Source organism: Piliocolobus tephrosceles, chromosome 4, assembly GCF_002776525.5.
Source record: "Piliocolobus tephrosceles isolate RC106 chromosome 4, ASM277652v3, whole genome shotgun sequence".
In the NCBI taxonomy this organism is placed as follows: domain Eukaryota; kingdom Metazoa; phylum Chordata; class Mammalia; order Primates; family Cercopithecidae; genus Piliocolobus; species Piliocolobus tephrosceles.
The window spans coordinates 151479802-151497656 of record NC_045437.1 but is presented as its reverse complement, the minus strand read 5'-3'; the positions used below and the strand labels follow the sequence as shown (position 1 = coordinate 151497656).

At 48.4% G+C, this 17855-nt stretch overlaps 2 protein-coding genes across 2 annotated transcripts; both read left to right on the top strand.

The window, feature by feature from the left end:
- The first annotated feature begins 187 nt into the window (after positions 1-187).
- On the top strand, positions 188-1802 carry LOC111528679 (oocyte-specific histone RNA stem-loop-binding protein 2-like). The gene is made up of 3 exons (XM_023195444.2): positions 188-402; positions 1491-1586; positions 1697-1802. The coding sequence occupies exons 1-3, from the start codon at positions 359-361 to the stop codon at positions 1791-1793; spliced, it is 237 nt and encodes a 78-aa protein (XP_023051212.1). The 5' UTR covers positions 188-358; the 3' UTR covers positions 1794-1802.
- Positions 1803-5535: 3733 nt separating this feature from the next.
- On the top strand, positions 5536-17405 carry FAM53C (family with sequence similarity 53 member C). Its single transcript, XM_023195437.2, has 5 exons — positions 5536-5935; positions 8805-9034; positions 9429-9486; positions 12466-13250; positions 14372-17405. Exons 2-5 carry the CDS (start codon positions 8957-8959, stop codon positions 14627-14629), a joined length of 1179 nt encoding a protein of 392 aa, XP_023051205.1. The 5' UTR covers positions 5536-5935; positions 8805-8956; the 3' UTR covers positions 14630-17405.
- Positions 17406-17855: the final 450 nt, after the last annotated feature.

The window sequence follows — 17855 nt, the reverse complement described above, 5'->3', positions numbered from 1 at the left end:
GCGTGTGCTTGCTCTGGAAGTGGTAAGACTTGCCCCGCCCCACAGCCAGAGCAGGATAGTGATTGGCCCACCAGCGTTAGGCAGGCTGCGGGGTAAGCTCCGCCTCACGGGGAGCCTGCCGCATCATTGGTTCTCCCTCTCACCAATCGCCACACCCTTTCTGTTTTCTTCTTTTCCTCAGCCCCACGAACCCCGGGAGATTTAAATCGCGCCTTACTAGTGATGACCATTCGCTAGGATAATACTGGGAGAGATTCTTTTGGCTAGAGGGTGTTGTAAGCGTTTCATTTTCCTTGCTTCTTTCTCGTGCCGTTTTCGCGGACGTTTTCTTCTGAGTTTTGCTGGCCTTCCACGGGAGATGGAGCGTTTGCTGCCGGTGTGGCAGGTGTTGGGGGGAGACAGGTGTGTGTGTTTATGCTGAGAGGCATTAGCCCCTTCCAAGAGCTTTCTTTGTTTGGTGTTTCTTTTAGTGTGTAGCATCTCATAGACGCTAGTTTACGTAGGTAAAAAGAAATTCCGTTGCAGGGAAAGTGGAGGAATTAAATCATCTTGGTATAATCCTTATCGCAATGCAGAGGACCTCAAAGATTGGTTATTAATGGAAATTTGAACATTGACGAGGTGATATTTAGAAATTACTGGCCGGGTGTGGTGGCTCACACCTGTAATCCCAGCACTTTGGGAGGCCGAGGTGGGCGGATTACATGAGGTCAGGGGTTCAAAACCAGCCTGGCCAACATGATGAAACCCCGTCTCTACTAAAAATACAAAAATTAGCTGGGTGTGGTGGCACACACCTGTAATCCCAGCTACTTGGGAGGCTGAGGCATGATAATTGCTTGAACCCGGGAGACAGAGGTTGCGCCACTGCACTCCAGCCTGGGCATTAGAGTGAAACAAACAAAAAGACATTCCTAATGTTAGGGATTTGCTTTTAAATAATCCTGTGCTGGGGGAGGGTATTGATGATACAAGATTGACCCTGAGTGTTGAGTGATGGGGACAGGAAGGTCCATCATATCTGTGCATCTCAACGTTCAATTTGCACACTAACCACCTGAGGACCTGTTAAATGCAGATTCTGATTCGGGGGGTCTGGATTGCGGTTGCGGCCTGAGATTCTGCCCGTCTAACAAGCCCCCAGCTGATGGTGAGGTAGCTGGTCCTGGGACCATACTTTGAGCGGTAAGGTATTACCCCATACTCCTTACTTCAGTGTATATTTGAAAAATTTCCATAATAAAAATGTTCAAAATAACCTTGGAAGCTCTTTAACATGTAGGCTCCAGAAACGATAATTCAATAGGTCTAAATTGGGGTCATTATCAAGGCCCCCCGGTGCTACCCATGCAGATAGCTTGCAGATCAAGCTTTGAGAAACAAAAGTCAAAATGCAACTTGTGTCTGATGTCAGGATTTTAGTGGTGGTAGTGGCTGAGAGGCACAGTGTAGCCAGCTGGTTTTTATTCTAATACCCTTTTCATCTGTAGAAACTGCTTCGCCAGAAAGGAGATGTGTGAAGAGTCTTGGTCCTCTAGGATACAGACAGTGAGTGTGGGAGTTAGCACAGAGCCTTGCTATGCCAGGTGAGTTTGAAAATCAGGCTGGGGATTAAGGGAGTGTGGGATGAGTTGTTATCTGCTTTGACGACTACAGTATAATCACACTTTGTGGGAAACTGTATACTTCCCTGCAGGTGGGAAGTAGAGACAGACGAAGTTATTCTCCAGCGGTGGCAAAAGCAGATAGATTATGGCAAGTGCACACCTGGCTACCAGTGCTTTCTGCACTAGGTCCTCAAGTAAGTGCAGTTGTGGGTGGTCACAACAAAGATGTCAACCAAGTGGCTTTAGTTCAATGTCAGGTGATAGAAATATACTAGAATCTGAGCACTCTGACAAAGTTGCATCATTCCTAAAACAAATTCTCTAAAAATCTAGCCCAAAAATAAGTTTCTGAGACTTCTCAAATAGAAGTTATATACCTAGCCCTTAAGAGTGTTTTTTTTTTGGGGGGGGTGGGGGTTTGTTTTTTTGTTTTGAGACAGAGTCTCACTCTCTCCCAGGCTGGAGTACAGTGGCGCGATCTTGGCCCACTGCAACCTCTGCCTCCTGGGTTCAAGCGATTCTCCTGCCTCAGCCTCCCAGATAGCTGGGACTACAGGCGCCCACCACCATGCCCAGTTGATTTTTGTATTTTTAGTTGAGACAGGGTTTCACCATGTTGGCCAGGCTCATCTCAAACTCCTGACCTCAGGTAATCCACCCGCCTCGGCCTCCCAAAGTGCTGGAGTTATTAGGCGTAAGCCACCATGCCTGGCCAACAAAACTCTTAAAAGTTCTACATTTCCTAATGAGATTGTTTTCCTACCAAACATTTTTACTATCTCCTCATGATTCCAGCTGGCTTAGCTAATTGCAACATACTTAGCTAATTACATGTAAGTTTACATGCATACATACAAACTGTGAAATGGTAGAATTATTTTAAAGGGAAGTCAAATATTGTCTTTTATATCTTGATTTCTGAGGGTGTTGGAATATATCTAAGTTATCCTTCCCAGAAGAAAGAATATTAGGGAGGTGGGAAGTTTGGTGTTTAATCTGATTTGAAGATTTACTTTTTCTGTTGGATTGAGGGCATTGATCCTGTGTCATCCTTGGGGAATCCCTATCTAGGCTCTTGATTCACTGTGATAAGCAGTGAGCTGTGTTCCTTCACCTTGACCTCAGTCTGACCCATACTTGTTGTGGCCAGGGCACTGCGGCAGCCTGGGCTTCACCCTGAAACACCAAACAGGAACGGGAGGTTCAGCCATCACTCCTGGGATGCCCATATCAGGCAGTGGAGAAGAGCCCTACATTCCTGGGACCCTCCCAGCCAGCCTCTGCAGGGCAGGAAGGCTGAGGGATGTGTTTTCTATTCCTGGTTCTTTTTATGACTGGTAGGCCTAGCCCTACTTCTCCCCACTTTGCAGAGGTTTAGCTTTCACTGTGTGAAAAGGGAAGGTCTGAATCTAGTGCATGTTCCTCCCACTTGGCTGTTCCTTCCTAGGCAGGGAATGGAGAGTCTCTTAGAGCCAATGGATTCCACTCCTTTGGATGACCTCCTGGATGACTGGCTCCAGGCCCTGGAACCTTCAGAATATGGATGGAGAGTATCCTTTGCTGAAACCCACTGGAGCAGGGTTACAGATGGGGTTTGGCCCGTGAGGGCACAATTAAGATGCAGTTCAAAGCAGTGGCTCAAGAACAAAAGAATAAAAAGGGGGCAGCAGGGAAAAAGAGCAGGACATGAGTAAAAAATCCTTGGGAACTAAAAGTGGAATAAGGAGATTTAATTATGGGTAGGACTGTTGGGCTGCACTGGGAGGCAACATAGATGATTTCATAGATGATGAAAGGGGATGTAACCTTCCTTTGAAATGAGGCCTGAAACTTGACTTGCAGGGTTTTTTGTTGTTGTTTTTGTTTTGTTTTGGGTCTCAGTTTCTTTCAATGTTTTGCAAATGAGCCAATGCCTACTTTTAACTCAACCATTTAATTAGTAAGCTTGGTTAATAATAAAAAGGGGAACAGCTTAGTGGTGAAAAGCAAGGGCTTTTAGACTGCTTTTTGATAGTACCTTTGCCTACCATGTGGGCAGTCACTTAACCTCTTGGGCTGTTTCATTTGTCAAAGAGAAAGTTTTGTTTCATTTGATGATTGTAAGAAAAAATGAGAATATATATCAAAGTATGTAGTCCAAGTGTGGTGGTTCACACCTGGAATCCCAGCAGTTTGTTTTTTGTTTGTTTGTTTTTGAGATAGAGTCTCATTCTGTTGCCCAGGCTGGGGTGCAGTGGCACAATCTCGGCTCACTGCAATCTCTGCCTCCCTAGTTCAAGCGATTCTCCTGCCTCAGCCTCCTGAGTAGCTGGGATTACAGGTGGGCGCCACAATGCCCAGCTAATTTTTGTATTTTTTAGTAGAGATGGGGTTTCACCATGTTGGCCAGGCTGGTCTCGAACACCTGACCTCAGGTGATCTGCCTGCCTCAGCCTCCCAAAGTGCTAGGATTACAGGTGTGAGACACCACGCCAATCCCAGCACTTTGTGAGGCCAAGGTGGGAAGACTGAGGCCAGGCGTTTGAGACTACCTTGGGCAACATAGCAAGACGCCTCTCTCTACAAAAATAGAAATAAATATGCTGGACATGGTGGCACACTCCTGTAGTTCTAGCTACTCAGGAGACTGAGATGGGAAGGATTGCTTGAGCCCAGAAGTTTAAGGCTGCAGTGAGCTATGATCCACTGCACTCCAGCCTGAGCAACAGCAAAACCCCGTTTCTAAAAAAAAAAAAAGCATGATGTCTGGCACATAAGAGCAATTCTTGGAAACCATGTGTCCCATACTTCATGGCCCCTAACTCTGCTCCTTTTGCCAAGGGGAAATAGGCAGTGCAAGGTAAATCTCTCCACCCCTATTTTCTCAGTTAGTACTGTACCTCACTTTTCCTCTACTCTTTTTCAGTTTGCAGACTTGGTGGCTCCTGCCTCCTCCCCTCCCTGGCTCAGTGAGGAAGATCCCTGCCACTGGCTCTACTTTCCAGCTGATCACAGCTATTTACCTGTCCCAGTCTTGAGTAAGGCAAAAATATTTACAGAAAACAGACGTCTTTCAGAGGATTTGCTGCTAAGTGTAATAGTGAAGATTACTTGCATTACTGCTACTTTCCAATCAATTAAAAAAAAAATAGAAAACTTTGTATTACAAAGAAATCACAACACTAACGCAGTTTAAAGCCTCTCCTTTATCCACTTTTTTGCTTGTCTCCCTAAACCATCTGTGATGCTAGCTGAGACTCGAATTTACATAAGAGCCAGAAACCATCAACCCAACCTCTTCACACACTAACGTCTACATTCCGTCTCTTTAAAAAAGACTTAAACTTTGGCTCATGTGGGAGGTGGTGGTAGTGGTGGAGACTTAATAAAAGGTGGTTTCGTCTTCCTGAAGTGGAAATATAGCACCGTCAACATCTTTTCCCCATCTGCCTGTTTCCTCCTTCCCTTTCTGTTTAAGGAAAGTGTAACCACGGTACTTCTCCCCCCATCCCCGCACCTCCCCCAACAAACGCAAGCAACTGAACCGCCTATGATGTCATAATCACAATCCCATTACCTCATCCTGCTGGGGGGGGGCGGAGAGACAGGAGAGGGAGTGAACAGCCCTGGGCTATCCTGAGCTTTACAAAGTGTTCTGGGTGAGTGCAAATTACAGAACCAAGTGGAAACGTCCCCGCAACCATTATAAGTTCTGGGTTTTTAAGGTTCAGGCCGATCCAGCAGCTGCAAGAGCGGCTCCTGGGACTCCGAGCAGGCCCTAATCGGCGTTTGGACCACACTTCCCAGCAGCCTTCACGCCGCGGACGGGTCCTTTGCTGGGGGAAGGGGGCTTCCTTCGAAGAGGTGGTCGTGGAGGGCGGGGCAGCCGAGCAGGTGAGGGGCACTGTGGCTAATTGCTGGACGCGGGCCGAACCGAGTGGGTGGCTGCAGTTGGGCCGATGGAGGGAGGGAGGGCAGGGGCGATGCCTTTGTTTACCTTTTTCCGACATGGCCTCCCCCGCGGGTTTCAAGATGTACCTCCAACTGGGACAGTCCACTTTCTGCGATATTTTGGAGGGGGTGACTCGTTAGTGAGGAAACCACCCCCATCCCTAAATCAAAGCGCCAGGCTCGTTCCCGACAGCGCTGTCCGAGAGAGACTTTGAGAGAGACACGACACGAAGCTGCCCTCTCCGTGGGTGGCTCGGGGGGATTCTGCGAGCCAGAGCTGTCCCACTACTCTCCTCAGGGACTCGTTGGTTCGCGCCAGCGCCTTTTAAGGACACCGTGGGGCGAACGGAGCGCTCAGAGCTGCTCCGGCCGCGGCCCTGGGAGCTGGAGGAGCTGCGGTAGGTGGCGGAGGGCAGGTGGCGCTGGGGCCTCGGGGCGGGCACCTCAACTGTCCCTCCCTCCTTCCCTCTTTCCCCTCCCCCAGCCCGACCGCCCGCGCGGCCGGGCCTCGCAGGCCGCCTCCGCGGGGAGAGCACGGGACCCGGTGGGGGAGGGGGTGGCGGAGTGCTAAGTCCCAGACCCTCCCCATCCCTTGCGTCCTGAGTTCGCTTGCCGCGGCCAGATGATGGAACCTAGTGGGAAGAGGCGAACGACAGCCCCCCCTGAGCGAGCCCTGGCGCCCCCCCCACCTCCGGGGACCAGCGGACGCCCCATGCCCCACCCCGCGGGGACAGGCAGGGCAACAGAGGGAGAGGTTGAAGATTGGAGGGGCCTAGCCTTTTGCTTCTTCATGGGGGTGGGGGGAGGGGTGTTCCCCACTTGTCACCCCTTTCCCCAGCAGAACCATATGGAAGAAGAGCAGGCAGGTCTCCACCTACCTGTTCATGCACCTCCCTGCCTTCCTCATGTTTTCCTTCAGTCTCCCCAAGAGGTGTGGGGCCGGGACCTGGGGGGAAGGTCCCCAAGGGATTTGTGACTCTCCTCCCTGTTGGCCTGACCTGATCCTACCTTGTCTAGGTTCAGCACAACCTCAGCATCCCTGAAACAGGAGTGTCAGGGGTTACTGCCATCCAATAGGAGATGGGGTGGGGGTCTGATCTTTATTTTTGGGGGCTGCTGGTGGAGGGAAAGCCTGAACTGAGAGTTAGGCCTGGTGGGGTTGCTGAGAGGGCCTAGCGGCCTGCTGCTCTCTGAAGGGCTGAGCCCCGTGCCAGTTGTTAAACTGAGAAGTTGTAACTTGTTTAGTGACTGTGCAGGGCTGTCTCTACCCTTCAGATACACAAAATGGAAGGGGAAGGAAGGCGGCAAGAGAGGGCTTCTTACACTTTTTTCAATGCCTGCTTGAGAAAGGGGAGGCCCCTCGCGGAGCTGGTTTGCCTTCTTTTGTGTCCTGGTTTGATTCCTTATGGCTTCCGTTCTGTTCCCCCTCTCAGCCTGGCCTGTTTTAGGAAACTCAGGCTGAGAGTATCAGTTGCGTGGTGGTAGTTGCATTGTTCCAATTACCGCTGTGTGTGGCTACATCCCAACAATTAAAAGGCAGAAAAACACAAATTCACTCTCTTGACTTGATCCTAGAGATGGCTGGGAGTTTGCTGTTTGTCCAAATGCCTCATGAAAAGCTAGAGAGTTTGCTTCACTCCCTGCTCCTCATAGCTGGTTAGCCTGAGGCCTGGGGTCTCGGGGGTAAAATCCTGCACTTAGGTTCCCACTCTGGTTGATCTTTGAGGGCAGCAGAGTTAAGAAACCAGGAGCAGAAGTAATATAAGCTTTAGCTTCTCCCGTAAGAATATAGGGGAAGCAGCTGAAGAGAGCTCCCCGGAAGCTAGAATTTTGTTCAGAGTGGTAATAATTATGCATGAAAATGATAGTTAACTGTAACGATGATTGACTTCTCTTGCACCTTTCTTCTAAAGAACTCCAAATACATACAGGTTTATCTCTCTGCTCTTCCTTGTGGCCTCCTTCTGAGGTGTGAGTGGGGTGGAGATAATTTCCTCTTCTTTGTAGAGTGATCTGCCCCCAAGGTCACAGAAGGAACAGCCCTCTTGGGCTTTTGTTAGTGTACAGGTGAGGGAGGATGGGATTCAGCCAGAGAGATAGACCCTATTGCCTTCTTCATCTTACTGATTTCATTACTTCTGACATTCTGAGGCCTTGAAGATTCACAAACGGGAACAAGAAATGGTAGTCTATGTGGACTCCTGATTTTTATAGGCCAGATGGTACATTTTGTACATTTTAATATGTTATATTGTTCCTGTGACAGGTTAAGATTATTCTGCCCACTTTACATATGGGTAAACTGAGGCCAGGGAGTATTAAATGATTTGTCAAAACTCTTAGCAAATTGGATTAATAATTAGATTTCTTGATGATTTGTTCTCTTGACTAGCTAATGCTACACACATTCTCTGGTAAGCTCTCAGCTTGCTGGTCATTTCAGGGAATGGACAGAATAAAATCAAGATACTGGCTTAACCTCCCCTTTTCCCTTGAGCAAGGCCCCTCAGGTAATTGTGTGGGCTTGAAGCCTATTCTCTGATACAGTTAGTTTGCTTCTATCAGAAGTTGACCATGAGAAAGAATCTTGGTTAACTGTATCCATAGACTTTGCATCAGATCAGGCTAAAAACTTAGTTGAATAAAGTCACGGAATTGTTTATAACGTCTGTAGAGTTGAAATGTATTGGAATTACCCTGACCATTTCCTTATCCTCTTCCCATTTGATAAGAAAACAAACACTATCTATGAGAAAACAATAATATATCAAATGTTTAGGCTGTGGGAGGACATAAAATCCTACGTACTCAGGTCTGAAGCAGAAAGTCTTGCCTACAACCACTGTTCTTGTTCTCTTATTACTATTTCTGTAGTTTAGGAGAAGGGTACCTCTTTTCACGTTTGACTAGAAGACAAAATACTGGGCTGATCTCGAGGGAAATAATCATTTGGGCATCCCTTTCTCTCACGTGAGCAGCTGTTTTCTAAGTGGTGCTGGTATTCCAGTTAGAAACAACAGAGCATGAACCAGGTTAAGGGTGGCAAGTAAGTTTCAACTTGATTGCCAACTCTATTTTATTTCATATCTAGACTGCCAGTTCATAATTTCTGAAGCTATGTTTAGGCTTAGCTAGAAAGAGCTGTGATCAATTGATGTCTGCCAGAGGCCTGGCTTAGGGGTGCTGTGGTATGTGTGCCATGCATTTTCCATCTCTGGACCAGGTGCATCTCTAATATCACTTGGGGCTGGTCCCTCTAATTGGCAGACTCAGCAGGCATGACTGGAGAGGGAAGTCCCAATGGTGCTAGAATGGTGCTGCAGTGGCAGAAGACGGCTTACGAGTGAGGTCTGGAAGAACAACAGGGAAGACATCCATCATTTGCTCCAAAGTGTGCAAGTCATATCCTGGGGAGAATCATGATAACCCTGATCACTGAGCAGCTACAGAAGCAGACTCTGGATGAGCTGAAATGCACACGCTTCAGCATCAGTCTGGTAAAAGACCAGTCTTCCTGCTTCTCCACGACCCCCTCCCCCTTTTTTCTGAGGCTGATTGTTGCTACTACTTTACTCTTGTCCTGTGCTGTATGAATCATGGTACTTAACCTGAAGAGCCCACTAATGGCTCAAAACCCAGCCCAAAAGGAAGGGGGCAGGGATTTTTCCACAGATAGAGAAGGGACAACAAAACTTGGGTGGAGAAGGGTTTGAGATGTTGGAAGATGTGGATTGTTTGACTTACTAACTTTGGGAAGACAAGAGGAAGAACACTTAATGTCCCTAACATCCCTATAGCTCATGAATTGCAGAGAAGAACTGAAGAGGGCTTCCTAGAAATCTGTCAGTGTGTCCTGAATCCAAATCATGATGGATATTCTCTCTTTCTTAGCCTTTGCCTGATCATGCAGACATCTCCAACTGTGGAAACCCTTTCCAGCTTGTGTCTGGTAAGGCATCGTGTGTGTTTGTGTATGTGTATATACCCATTCCTCTCTCCACACATTTCTATCACTGGTTTCCAGTGAACAGGGCTAGCAAGCCTACCTCTAGAACTTTCTTGCTGGGGTCAACTTCTGAGATTGGCAGTTGTCTTTCATGTTCTAGCATGAAAGTTATCTGGTTGGTTTGCTCTTATTCTAGCTTTGTGGAGACTTGTATAATCTATTTTTTTGAATAGGTAATACATTCACATGGTTCAAAATTTAAAAATAACAACAAAAAGGTTATGCTGACAAAAGTGTTACTCTCCTGTTCCCTATCTACTCAGCTTCTACCACCTCCCTAAAAGTATTAGTTTCTTACACAGTATGTGTGACTAGAATTTCTGTATATAAAAAGAAGCAAATGTGTATATTTCCTTTTTTTTTTTTTAAGTTCTGGGCTACATGTGCAGAACGTGCAGGTTTGTTACATAGGTATACATGTGCCGTGGTGGTTTGCTGCACGTATTTTATTTCCACATTTTTAACACAAAAGGTTGCATACTATATATTATTTTGTACCTTAAAAAAAAAAAAAAATGGGACCGGGCCTGGTGGCTCACGCCTATAATCCCAGCACTTTGGGAGGCTGAGGCAGGGAGATCACCTGAGGTCAGGAGTTTGAGTTTGAGATCAGGAGTTTGAGGTCAGGAGTTTGAGACCAGCCTGACCAACATGGAGAAACCCCATGTCTACTAAAAATATAAAATTAGCTGGGTGTGGTGGCTCATGCCTGTAATTCCAGCTACTCGGGAGGTTGAGGCAGGAGAATCGCTTGAACCCAGGAGGCGGAGGTTGCGGTGAGCCAAGATTGTGCCATTGCACTCTAGCCTGGGCAACAAGAGCGAAACTCCATCTCAAAAAAAAAAAAAAAATCACTGGCACAGTGGCTTATGCCTGTAATCCTAGCACTTTGGGAGGCCGAGGTGGGCTGATCATGAGGTCAGGAGTTCGAGACCAGCCTGGCCAACACAGTGAAACCCTGTCTCTACTAAAAATACAAAAATTAGCCTGGCATGGCAGTGCACATCTGTAATCCCAGCTACTCGGGAGGGCAAGGCAGAAGAATCACTTGAACCCGGGAGGCGGAGGTTGTGGTGAGCGCAGATTACGCCACTGTACTCCAGCCTGGGCAACAAAGCAAGACTCCATCTCAAAAAAAGAAAAAAAAAAACAAACTTTAATATAGCTGGGAGATCTTTCCCTATCAGAATGCTGAGCATTCCCTTGTTATATATAGCTGCATATTATTACACTGCATAGATGTACAGTGGCTTATTTAACGAATCTTCTATTGATGTACATTTAGGTTATTTCCAATCTTGTTTCAGTACATAAAACTGTAGTGGGCCAGATGTGGTGACTCATGCCTGTAATCCCAGCACTTTGAGAGGCCGAGGTGGGCAGATAGCTTGAGGCCAGGGGTTCGAGACCAGCCTGGCCATCATGGCGAAAACCCGTCTCTACTAAAAATACAAAAATTAGCCGGGCATGGTGGCAGGTGCCTGTATTCCCAGCTACTCGGGAGGCTGAGGCAGGAGAGTTGTCTGAACCCAGGAGGTGGAGGTTGCAGTGAGCCGAGATCGTGCCCACTGCACTCTAGCCTGGGAGACAGAGCGAGACACCATCTCAAAAAAAAAAGAAAGAAAAAAGAAACTGTAGTGAATAACCTTGTACCTATGTCATTTTTTCACATGTGAAAATATTTCTGAGGTATAAATTCCTAGATTATTAATTAGTCAGTTAAAGGGCCCCTGATCGTAGGGACATTTAGATGGAGGCATCACTGGTGGACAATCAGAACGCCTTAACTCATGCTGCTCAGCTGTTCTGCATCTCATTTTCTTTTCTAGGATACCTAGCAAGGGAAGTGAGTTGGCAAAAACATGTTCATTCACTCTCTTCCTCCTGTTTATCAAAGACTTGCAGAAAGCCAGGTATTGTGTCATAAGTATAGAGCAGGAACTCATGGTCCCTGCCCTCATAGTGGTTAGTAGAGGGAAGAACTATAGACCAAATACACTCAGTATGAATTTTGCCACCATCACGTCTGACTTCTTAATACTTGTCATTTGCCCCAAATATCCAGCCCCTGCAGAATTCCAGCCAGCTTGGACTCCAGAGGAGTTTGGACTGGGCCCTTTGTCCCTTAATGAGCCATCTCCCAAAAGTCACAATTTTGGTTGGAATATAGTGAGTGAGGATTGTTTCTTTTAGTCCATTTTCCCTTCCTTCTCTTGGTCCCTCCATCTGTTTGGATTCAAGAGAAGGCCTAGGGGAAGGGAATCGGAATATGTGGGTGGCCAGACACAAAGGAAGATGAGCAGCACAAAGTCTTAGGGTTTCCCAAGCCCAGGTTTCACTGTCAAAGGCCTTCCCCACCCTGCTTGCCCTCCCTAGGAATAAAAGTGATCTCTTACCTGCCTGATTACCTCTTACTTTTTGGCAGTCCTAACTCCTGACTTGGTGCTGTTGACATGTGAGAAGAGGAAAGGCCAAGGAAGGAGAGCATAGGCCTGCTTTTCAGCATCCAGAGCAAGCGTGGGGGAGGGGCGGGGGAGGGATGAGCAGGACACACACAATCGTGTTTGTTTCTCTTGACTTCTTTTACCTTTCAGAGGGAGTGGCAGGCAGCAGATGAAATGCTTTTGATTCCAGGTAGTTGGTCACAATGGAGGCAATAGAGCATAGTGGTTTAAAAACCTGGCCTTCGCATCAGACAGACCTGGATTTGAATCCTCCTTTGGTCTTTTGATTGCTATGTGATTTTTGGGAAAGTTACTGAATTTCTCTTATCTGTGAAGTGGAAATAATGATAATGATACCACCTACATAAGGTTTTTGGAAATTTTCACATAAAATGCTCCATATATTGTGTGGCACGTGGTAAGTTCTTAAAAAATGTAAGCTATCATTAATATTATTTTTATTACAAATGCCTTCCAGAAGGTGCTTCCTGGAGAGGCCTGCCCCACTGTTCCTGTGCTGAGTTCCAGGACAGCATCAACTTCAGCTACCATCCCTCAGGCCTGAGCCTGCACCTCAGACCACCCAGTCGGGGAAGCTCCCCCAAGGAGCAGCCCCTCTCCCAAGTCCTAAGACCTGAGCCCCCAGACCCAGAGAAGCTTCCTGTGCCCCCTGCCCCTCCATCCAAGAGGCACTGCCGCTCACTCTCAGTGCCCGTGGACCTGTCTCGCTGGCAGCCGGTGTGGCGGCCCGCCCCCTCCAAGCTGTGGACTCCCATCAAGCACCGGGGCAGTGGTGGAGGGGGTGGGCCGCAGGTGCCTCACCAGAGCCCCCCGAAGCGGGTCTCCAGCCTCAGGTTCCTCCAAGCTCCCAGTGCCTCTTCTCAATGTGCCCCAGCCCACAGACCCTACAGCCCTCCTTTCTTCAGCCTGGCCCTGGCCCAAGATTCCTCTCGACCCTGTGCCGCCTCCCCTCAAAGTGGCTCCTGGGAGAGTGATGCTGAGTCCTTATCACCTTGCCCACCTCAGCGCCGCTTCTCCTTGTCACCCAGCCTGGGCCCGCAGGCAAGCCGCTTCTTGCCCTCTGCCCGGAGCTCTCCTGCATCCTCCCCAGAGCTGCCGTGGCGACCTCGAGGTCTCCGCAACCTTCCCCGAAGCCGCTCACAGCCTTGTGATCTGGATGCTCGCAAAACTGGGGTCAAGCGGCGCCACGAGGAGGACCCCCGGCGTCTGCGGCCTTCCTTGGACTTTGACAAGATGAATCAGGTGGGACCAGCAAGACTAGAGCAGCTTGGATGGGAGTGTGGGGACTCTGTTCTGTTTCCACTTTTGAGCTAGCCCCTACCTTCATTACCCTGTCACCGCTCCCCGCCCCCCCCCCCCGCCACCAACAGCACCTCCTTTAGCTCTCAGGGTGACCTACCATCCCAGCTTGACTGGGACTGTCCTGGTTTTAGTACTGAAAGTCCCCCCATCCTGTGAAATGCCTTAATCCTGGGAGTCAGAGAAACTGGAATGAGACCCATGTTAAACCTTCCAATAGGGATCCCAAATTGTCTTGCAAGAGGTACTTTCCCTCCTTTCCGAGAATGCATAAGCTGCAAAAAATTTCATCATCAGTACCTACTCCTTGTGCCCAAAGCTGGTTTTGCCACTTGCCTGTCACTGCTTCAAAGTGGTTCTGTGAGGGCTGAAGCAAGATGGGCTGCTACAGTGTATTCATCTGTTAGACAAATGTTTTTTGACTTCCTGGTTTGAGTACAGTTATTGTATGTATGCACTTGCTCACTTTTTTCATATTATTCTTTCTAGACCATTGGGTTACAAACCTCTTTAAGAATTGATTTAACTTTTTCATAGTCGTCCATCCCATCTGCAAATATTTACTGACTCTGACTAGGCACTGGCAGTACAGAGTAGTGAAACACTGCAGATGATGTTCCTGCCCTCACAGAGCTTCTATTCTTGAATCCAATGGAAACAATGGGCTCCAAATTTTGTCAGAAAGTTTACAAACGCCGGGTGCCGTGGCTCACATCTGTAATCCCAGCACTTTGGGAGGCCGAGGTGGGCAGATCTTGAAATCAGGAGATCGAGACCATCCTGGTTAACACGGTGAAACCCCGTCTCTACTAAAAATACAAAAAAATTAGCTGGGCATGGTGGCAGGTGCCTGTAGTCCCAGCTACTCAGGAGGCTGAGGCAGGAGAATGGCGTGAACCCAGGAGGTGAAGCTTGCAGTGAGCCAAGATCGTGCCACTGCACTCCAGCCTGGGTGACAAAGTGAGACTCCGTCTCAAAAAAAAAAAAGAGTGTTTACAAACCTTACCCTAAAGCCTTAGAATTCTTGCCTTCAGGTGTAACTGTCTTCTTTGTTTGTTTGACAGAAACCATACTCAGGAGGTCTCTGTCTCCAAGAAACAGCCCGGGAAGGCAGCAGCATCTCTCCACCGTGGTTCATGGCCTGTAGCCCCCCACCCCTCTCTGCCTCCTGCAGCCCCACTGGGGGTTCCTCCCAGGTGCTGAGTGAAAGCGAAGAGGAGGAGGAGGGGGCTGTGCGGTGGGGTCGGCAGGCGCTGAGCAAGCGGACACTGTGCCAGCAGGACTTTGGGGACCTGGACTTGAATTTGATTGAGGAGAACTAAAACTGAGAGGCTACTTCCTGGGGCCACACAGACTGACTCTCTCATGGCTACTAACAAGTGTCGAGGCCCCAAGACTGGGGGCCAAGCCTGGGAATGGGGGTGAGTGGAGGGCTCCGACTCAGGGCAGCCGGAAATCTCGCTCCAGCAAGCTCGACCATGCCGAGAGACTGGCCGGGACAAGATAAGCGGAGCTGGTGGCGGGAGGGACAGCCCCAGAGCAGACCCTTCCCATGGCGGCCCTGAGTGTGAGTATCCCTGCCACGAAGAGAGCAATGGGCAGGGAAGGAACGGGTCTGCCGACCCCAGCTCGGGGAATTTCACTAGCCCCTTTGCTTCAAAGGGCACTTGTGTCTTAGAATTTGGCCAGGGTGGGGGGTTGAGTCAGCCTCCTCAGAGAAACTGCGTGAGTGTGTGTGCGTGCATGGGAGTGTACTTGTGGAACGGTGTGTTTGCGTAGCCTTAGGGAAGGAAGGCAATTGCTCCTTAACAGCAGAGTATCATGATACCCCCGGGATCTTGAGTATTTTACAGGATGTTGGGTTTGCTCAAGGAGTCAAGAGGAGGGCGCGAAGTTTTCCTTTTTTCTAAATAGCTCTGGAACCAGGCTTGTAATCCATAGCATCACCGACTCTGCAAAGGATTTCATTTTGGGGCACAGCAGGGTGTTTTAAGTGCTGTGACTTCAGCTAATGATCTTTTCCTCAGCCCCATCCCCTCCCCACTAGCTCAATCTAGTATATTGGGGAATGCAGGTCGGGGGTGTCACCATATTTTTTCTGAGCTGGTCTTTTTTTCTCATTAGATTGTCTAGGCTATATACCACCTGCCTCTTTTGCCCTCTTGAATAGAGTTGCACACAGCACACGGGCAACTGAGGCAGGGTTGAGGGACTCTCTCTCTGTCTCTCTCTGCCTCTGCTGATGGGACTCTTTTCCCTCACCCTCTGCCCTTCTAGGTCATAGACTAGTTAGGTAGGCCCTATATTGGTCTGCAGCATCTACTGAGGCAGACCTGCAACAGAAGTGGCATTCAGTCCCCAGCAGACATGAGTGAGCTCACCCCAGCACTGCTGTTGGGAAGGTGACTGCAGGAAACCAGTTCTTACAAGATCCAGGCCCAGCCTTTTCGACCTGCTTGAGAAGGAGGAAGGGGTGGTTGGCATTTAATAGTTTGCTTGTCTTCCACTCATGCCAGGAAGTGTTTATTTGCCTTTAATTGGCCCTGAGAGACCATAGGGAGGTTGGGGCTCACTGAGGGATTGGCTGAGGATGCATAAAGCAAAGGCTGTGAGAAGCAGTTGGGAGTTTGGTTGTCATTGGATTGAATTTACTTTTTTGTTTCTCACCCGCAACTTGAGCCAGGACAGCTGGTCCCAGTGGCCACAGTGATGGATTTAAGTACCTTGGTAGGGCTGGCACCAGTGGAAACACATACTGAAGCTGACCCCACGGTAGCTTGTGAGGTTTTGTCCAACTTTGGTTAGATCCTACATGACCAAATTGGACCTGCCCTTCTTCTTTATGGCAAGAAGGGCATATTTCTCTTCAATTTCCAGGGTTTCCTAGGACCCAGTTCCTCTTGTAAGGGAAGAAGACCAAGGTCTTTGTGTTTTCTTCCTCATGGAATTGAACCTGACATTTTCTGGATCTCCTGCATGTCAGGAGCATCAGTGAGGCTTCAGCCTCCTCGTCTCCACTCCAGAGGGGAGGTGGCCATGTATTCTTAAGCCTCTGGCCCTCAGAAGCTCTTCTCTATCTCCTGGCTAGTTACCACTGGGCTACCAGGTCTCTAGGGGCTTGAGAGAAGCCCTCTGGAGAATCCAGGGAAACCGTGAGCCCAGGAGTTGTCCATCTATGGTTTCATTCCTCCCCTGGCTCTTCTCCCTCTTCAGGCCATAATTTTCCTGGTGCCAACTTCTTTTCCTCCTGGGGTATCCTCATCCCTGGGCTCTCTGCTGCAGATTGGCTGTGCCAGCTTCCCACAGGTCACTGGCAATACCAGTGAGTTTCTGCAGGCCCTAAGCTGAAGAAGTGAGGCAGTGATTCTGCCTCCATCCTGGTTTCCCCAAAGCCCCAGGGCACCATCCTTAGGGGAGAAGGTCTACAGTTATCATTATTTTAATTCCATTACTTTCAGTCTGGAAAACTAAGCTAGTCAGAACTATCATCTTGCTTCCCAATCTAAGAACCTGTGGCCCTGGAACACTTTTCAAGAAGTGGTTCATTTTGCTTTACACAGTAGATCTGTGTCAACAGTTCTGTGTAAACCAAATGCTGTTTTTCAATGCATTTGGACTGCTGACCATTTAAAAGCAGCCTATGATTGCTTCTTTTTGTAAAGCAAGTAACCTCCCTCCACTTTAACTGTTTTGACTATTTGATTTTTCACATATTGGGCTTACCCAGAGTGGAGCACACCTCCAGGGCATGTGGCTGACACTGGGTAGATGTCTGCATCTGTGCTGTGTGTGTGGTGTGGTTGGCCAGTAGGTGAGTATCCCTGTGTGTGTGAGTGAAGCCACTCCCCAGGCTGGTGCTCTCTTCCTGTGCCCAGTGACTGCCCAGTGGCAGCCCAGCTGCCCTTCACTCCCACCTGCTGCCAAAGTCCCTGTGCTAATGGGATTACAAATACAAAAAGTGGAAAAAAAATTTTTCGTAAACTTTGTTTTATATTAAAAAAAATCCATAAGTCTGTATGTGTTAAACATGAGGTTCTGCCTCTGTGGCTGTGTTTGAAAAAATAAAGTTTTATTAGAATAATCCATTTTCCCAAGCAACCTTGTGTACTACAGTGTCTTCTTCCCTTCCCCACAAAGACAGACAAGAAAGAAGCAGGCCACCTAACTCTTTCAGCCCCTTCCTCTAAGATGTGGGTCAATCTTTCATAAAGGGGCAGTATTTGGACCCTAGGCCCTTTGCCGGCCATGGCAGGATGTTATACTGTGGCCCAGGCTTCTGCTAAGGCCTTGGTTATTTTTGGCAGTCTGGTTTGGTCTCTCTTTCCCTGGCACTTATACTTGTCTCCTCCTGCCTGCTGTCACTCTCACTTCCAGCAAGTTGAAGTCAAGTATTAATGCATTCCAGCTCCCTGAGAAATGGTTTATGGTACAGTCAGGAACTTGTCTAGATTGGTTTGTAGGCTTTGGGAAGTAGGGAGAAGGCAGAGTGGGAGATGGCCAGGGATCTTTCTTAAGTTTTCACATGTTACATCCTGGAGAGATAGAGGT

Excerpts from the sequence above, each read along its gene's own strand:
- LOC111528679 (XM_023195444.2), top strand. The coding sequence starts at position 359 with ATGGAGCGTTTGCTGCCGGTGTGGCAGGTGTTGGGGGGAGACAG. Across the intron at positions 403-1,490 it reads CAGGTGTTGGGGGGAGACAG|AAACTGCTTCGCCAGAAAGG; the intron begins GTGTGTGTGTTT and ends TTTCATCTGTAG. Across the intron at positions 1,587-1,696 it reads ACAGAGCCTTGCTATGCCAG|GTGGGAAGTAGAGACAGACG; the intron begins GTGAGTTTGAAA and ends ACTTCCCTGCAG.
- FAM53C (XM_023195437.2), top strand. The coding sequence starts at position 8,957 with ATGATAACCCTGATCACTGAGCAGCTACAGAAGCAGACTCTGGATGAG. Across the intron at positions 9,035-9,428 it reads CACGCTTCAGCATCAGTCTG|CCTTTGCCTGATCATGCAGA; the intron begins GTAAAAGACCAG and ends TCTCTTTCTTAG. Across the intron at positions 9,487-12,465 it reads CCCTTTCCAGCTTGTGTCTG|AAGGTGCTTCCTGGAGAGGC; the intron begins GTAAGGCATCGT and ends AATGCCTTCCAG.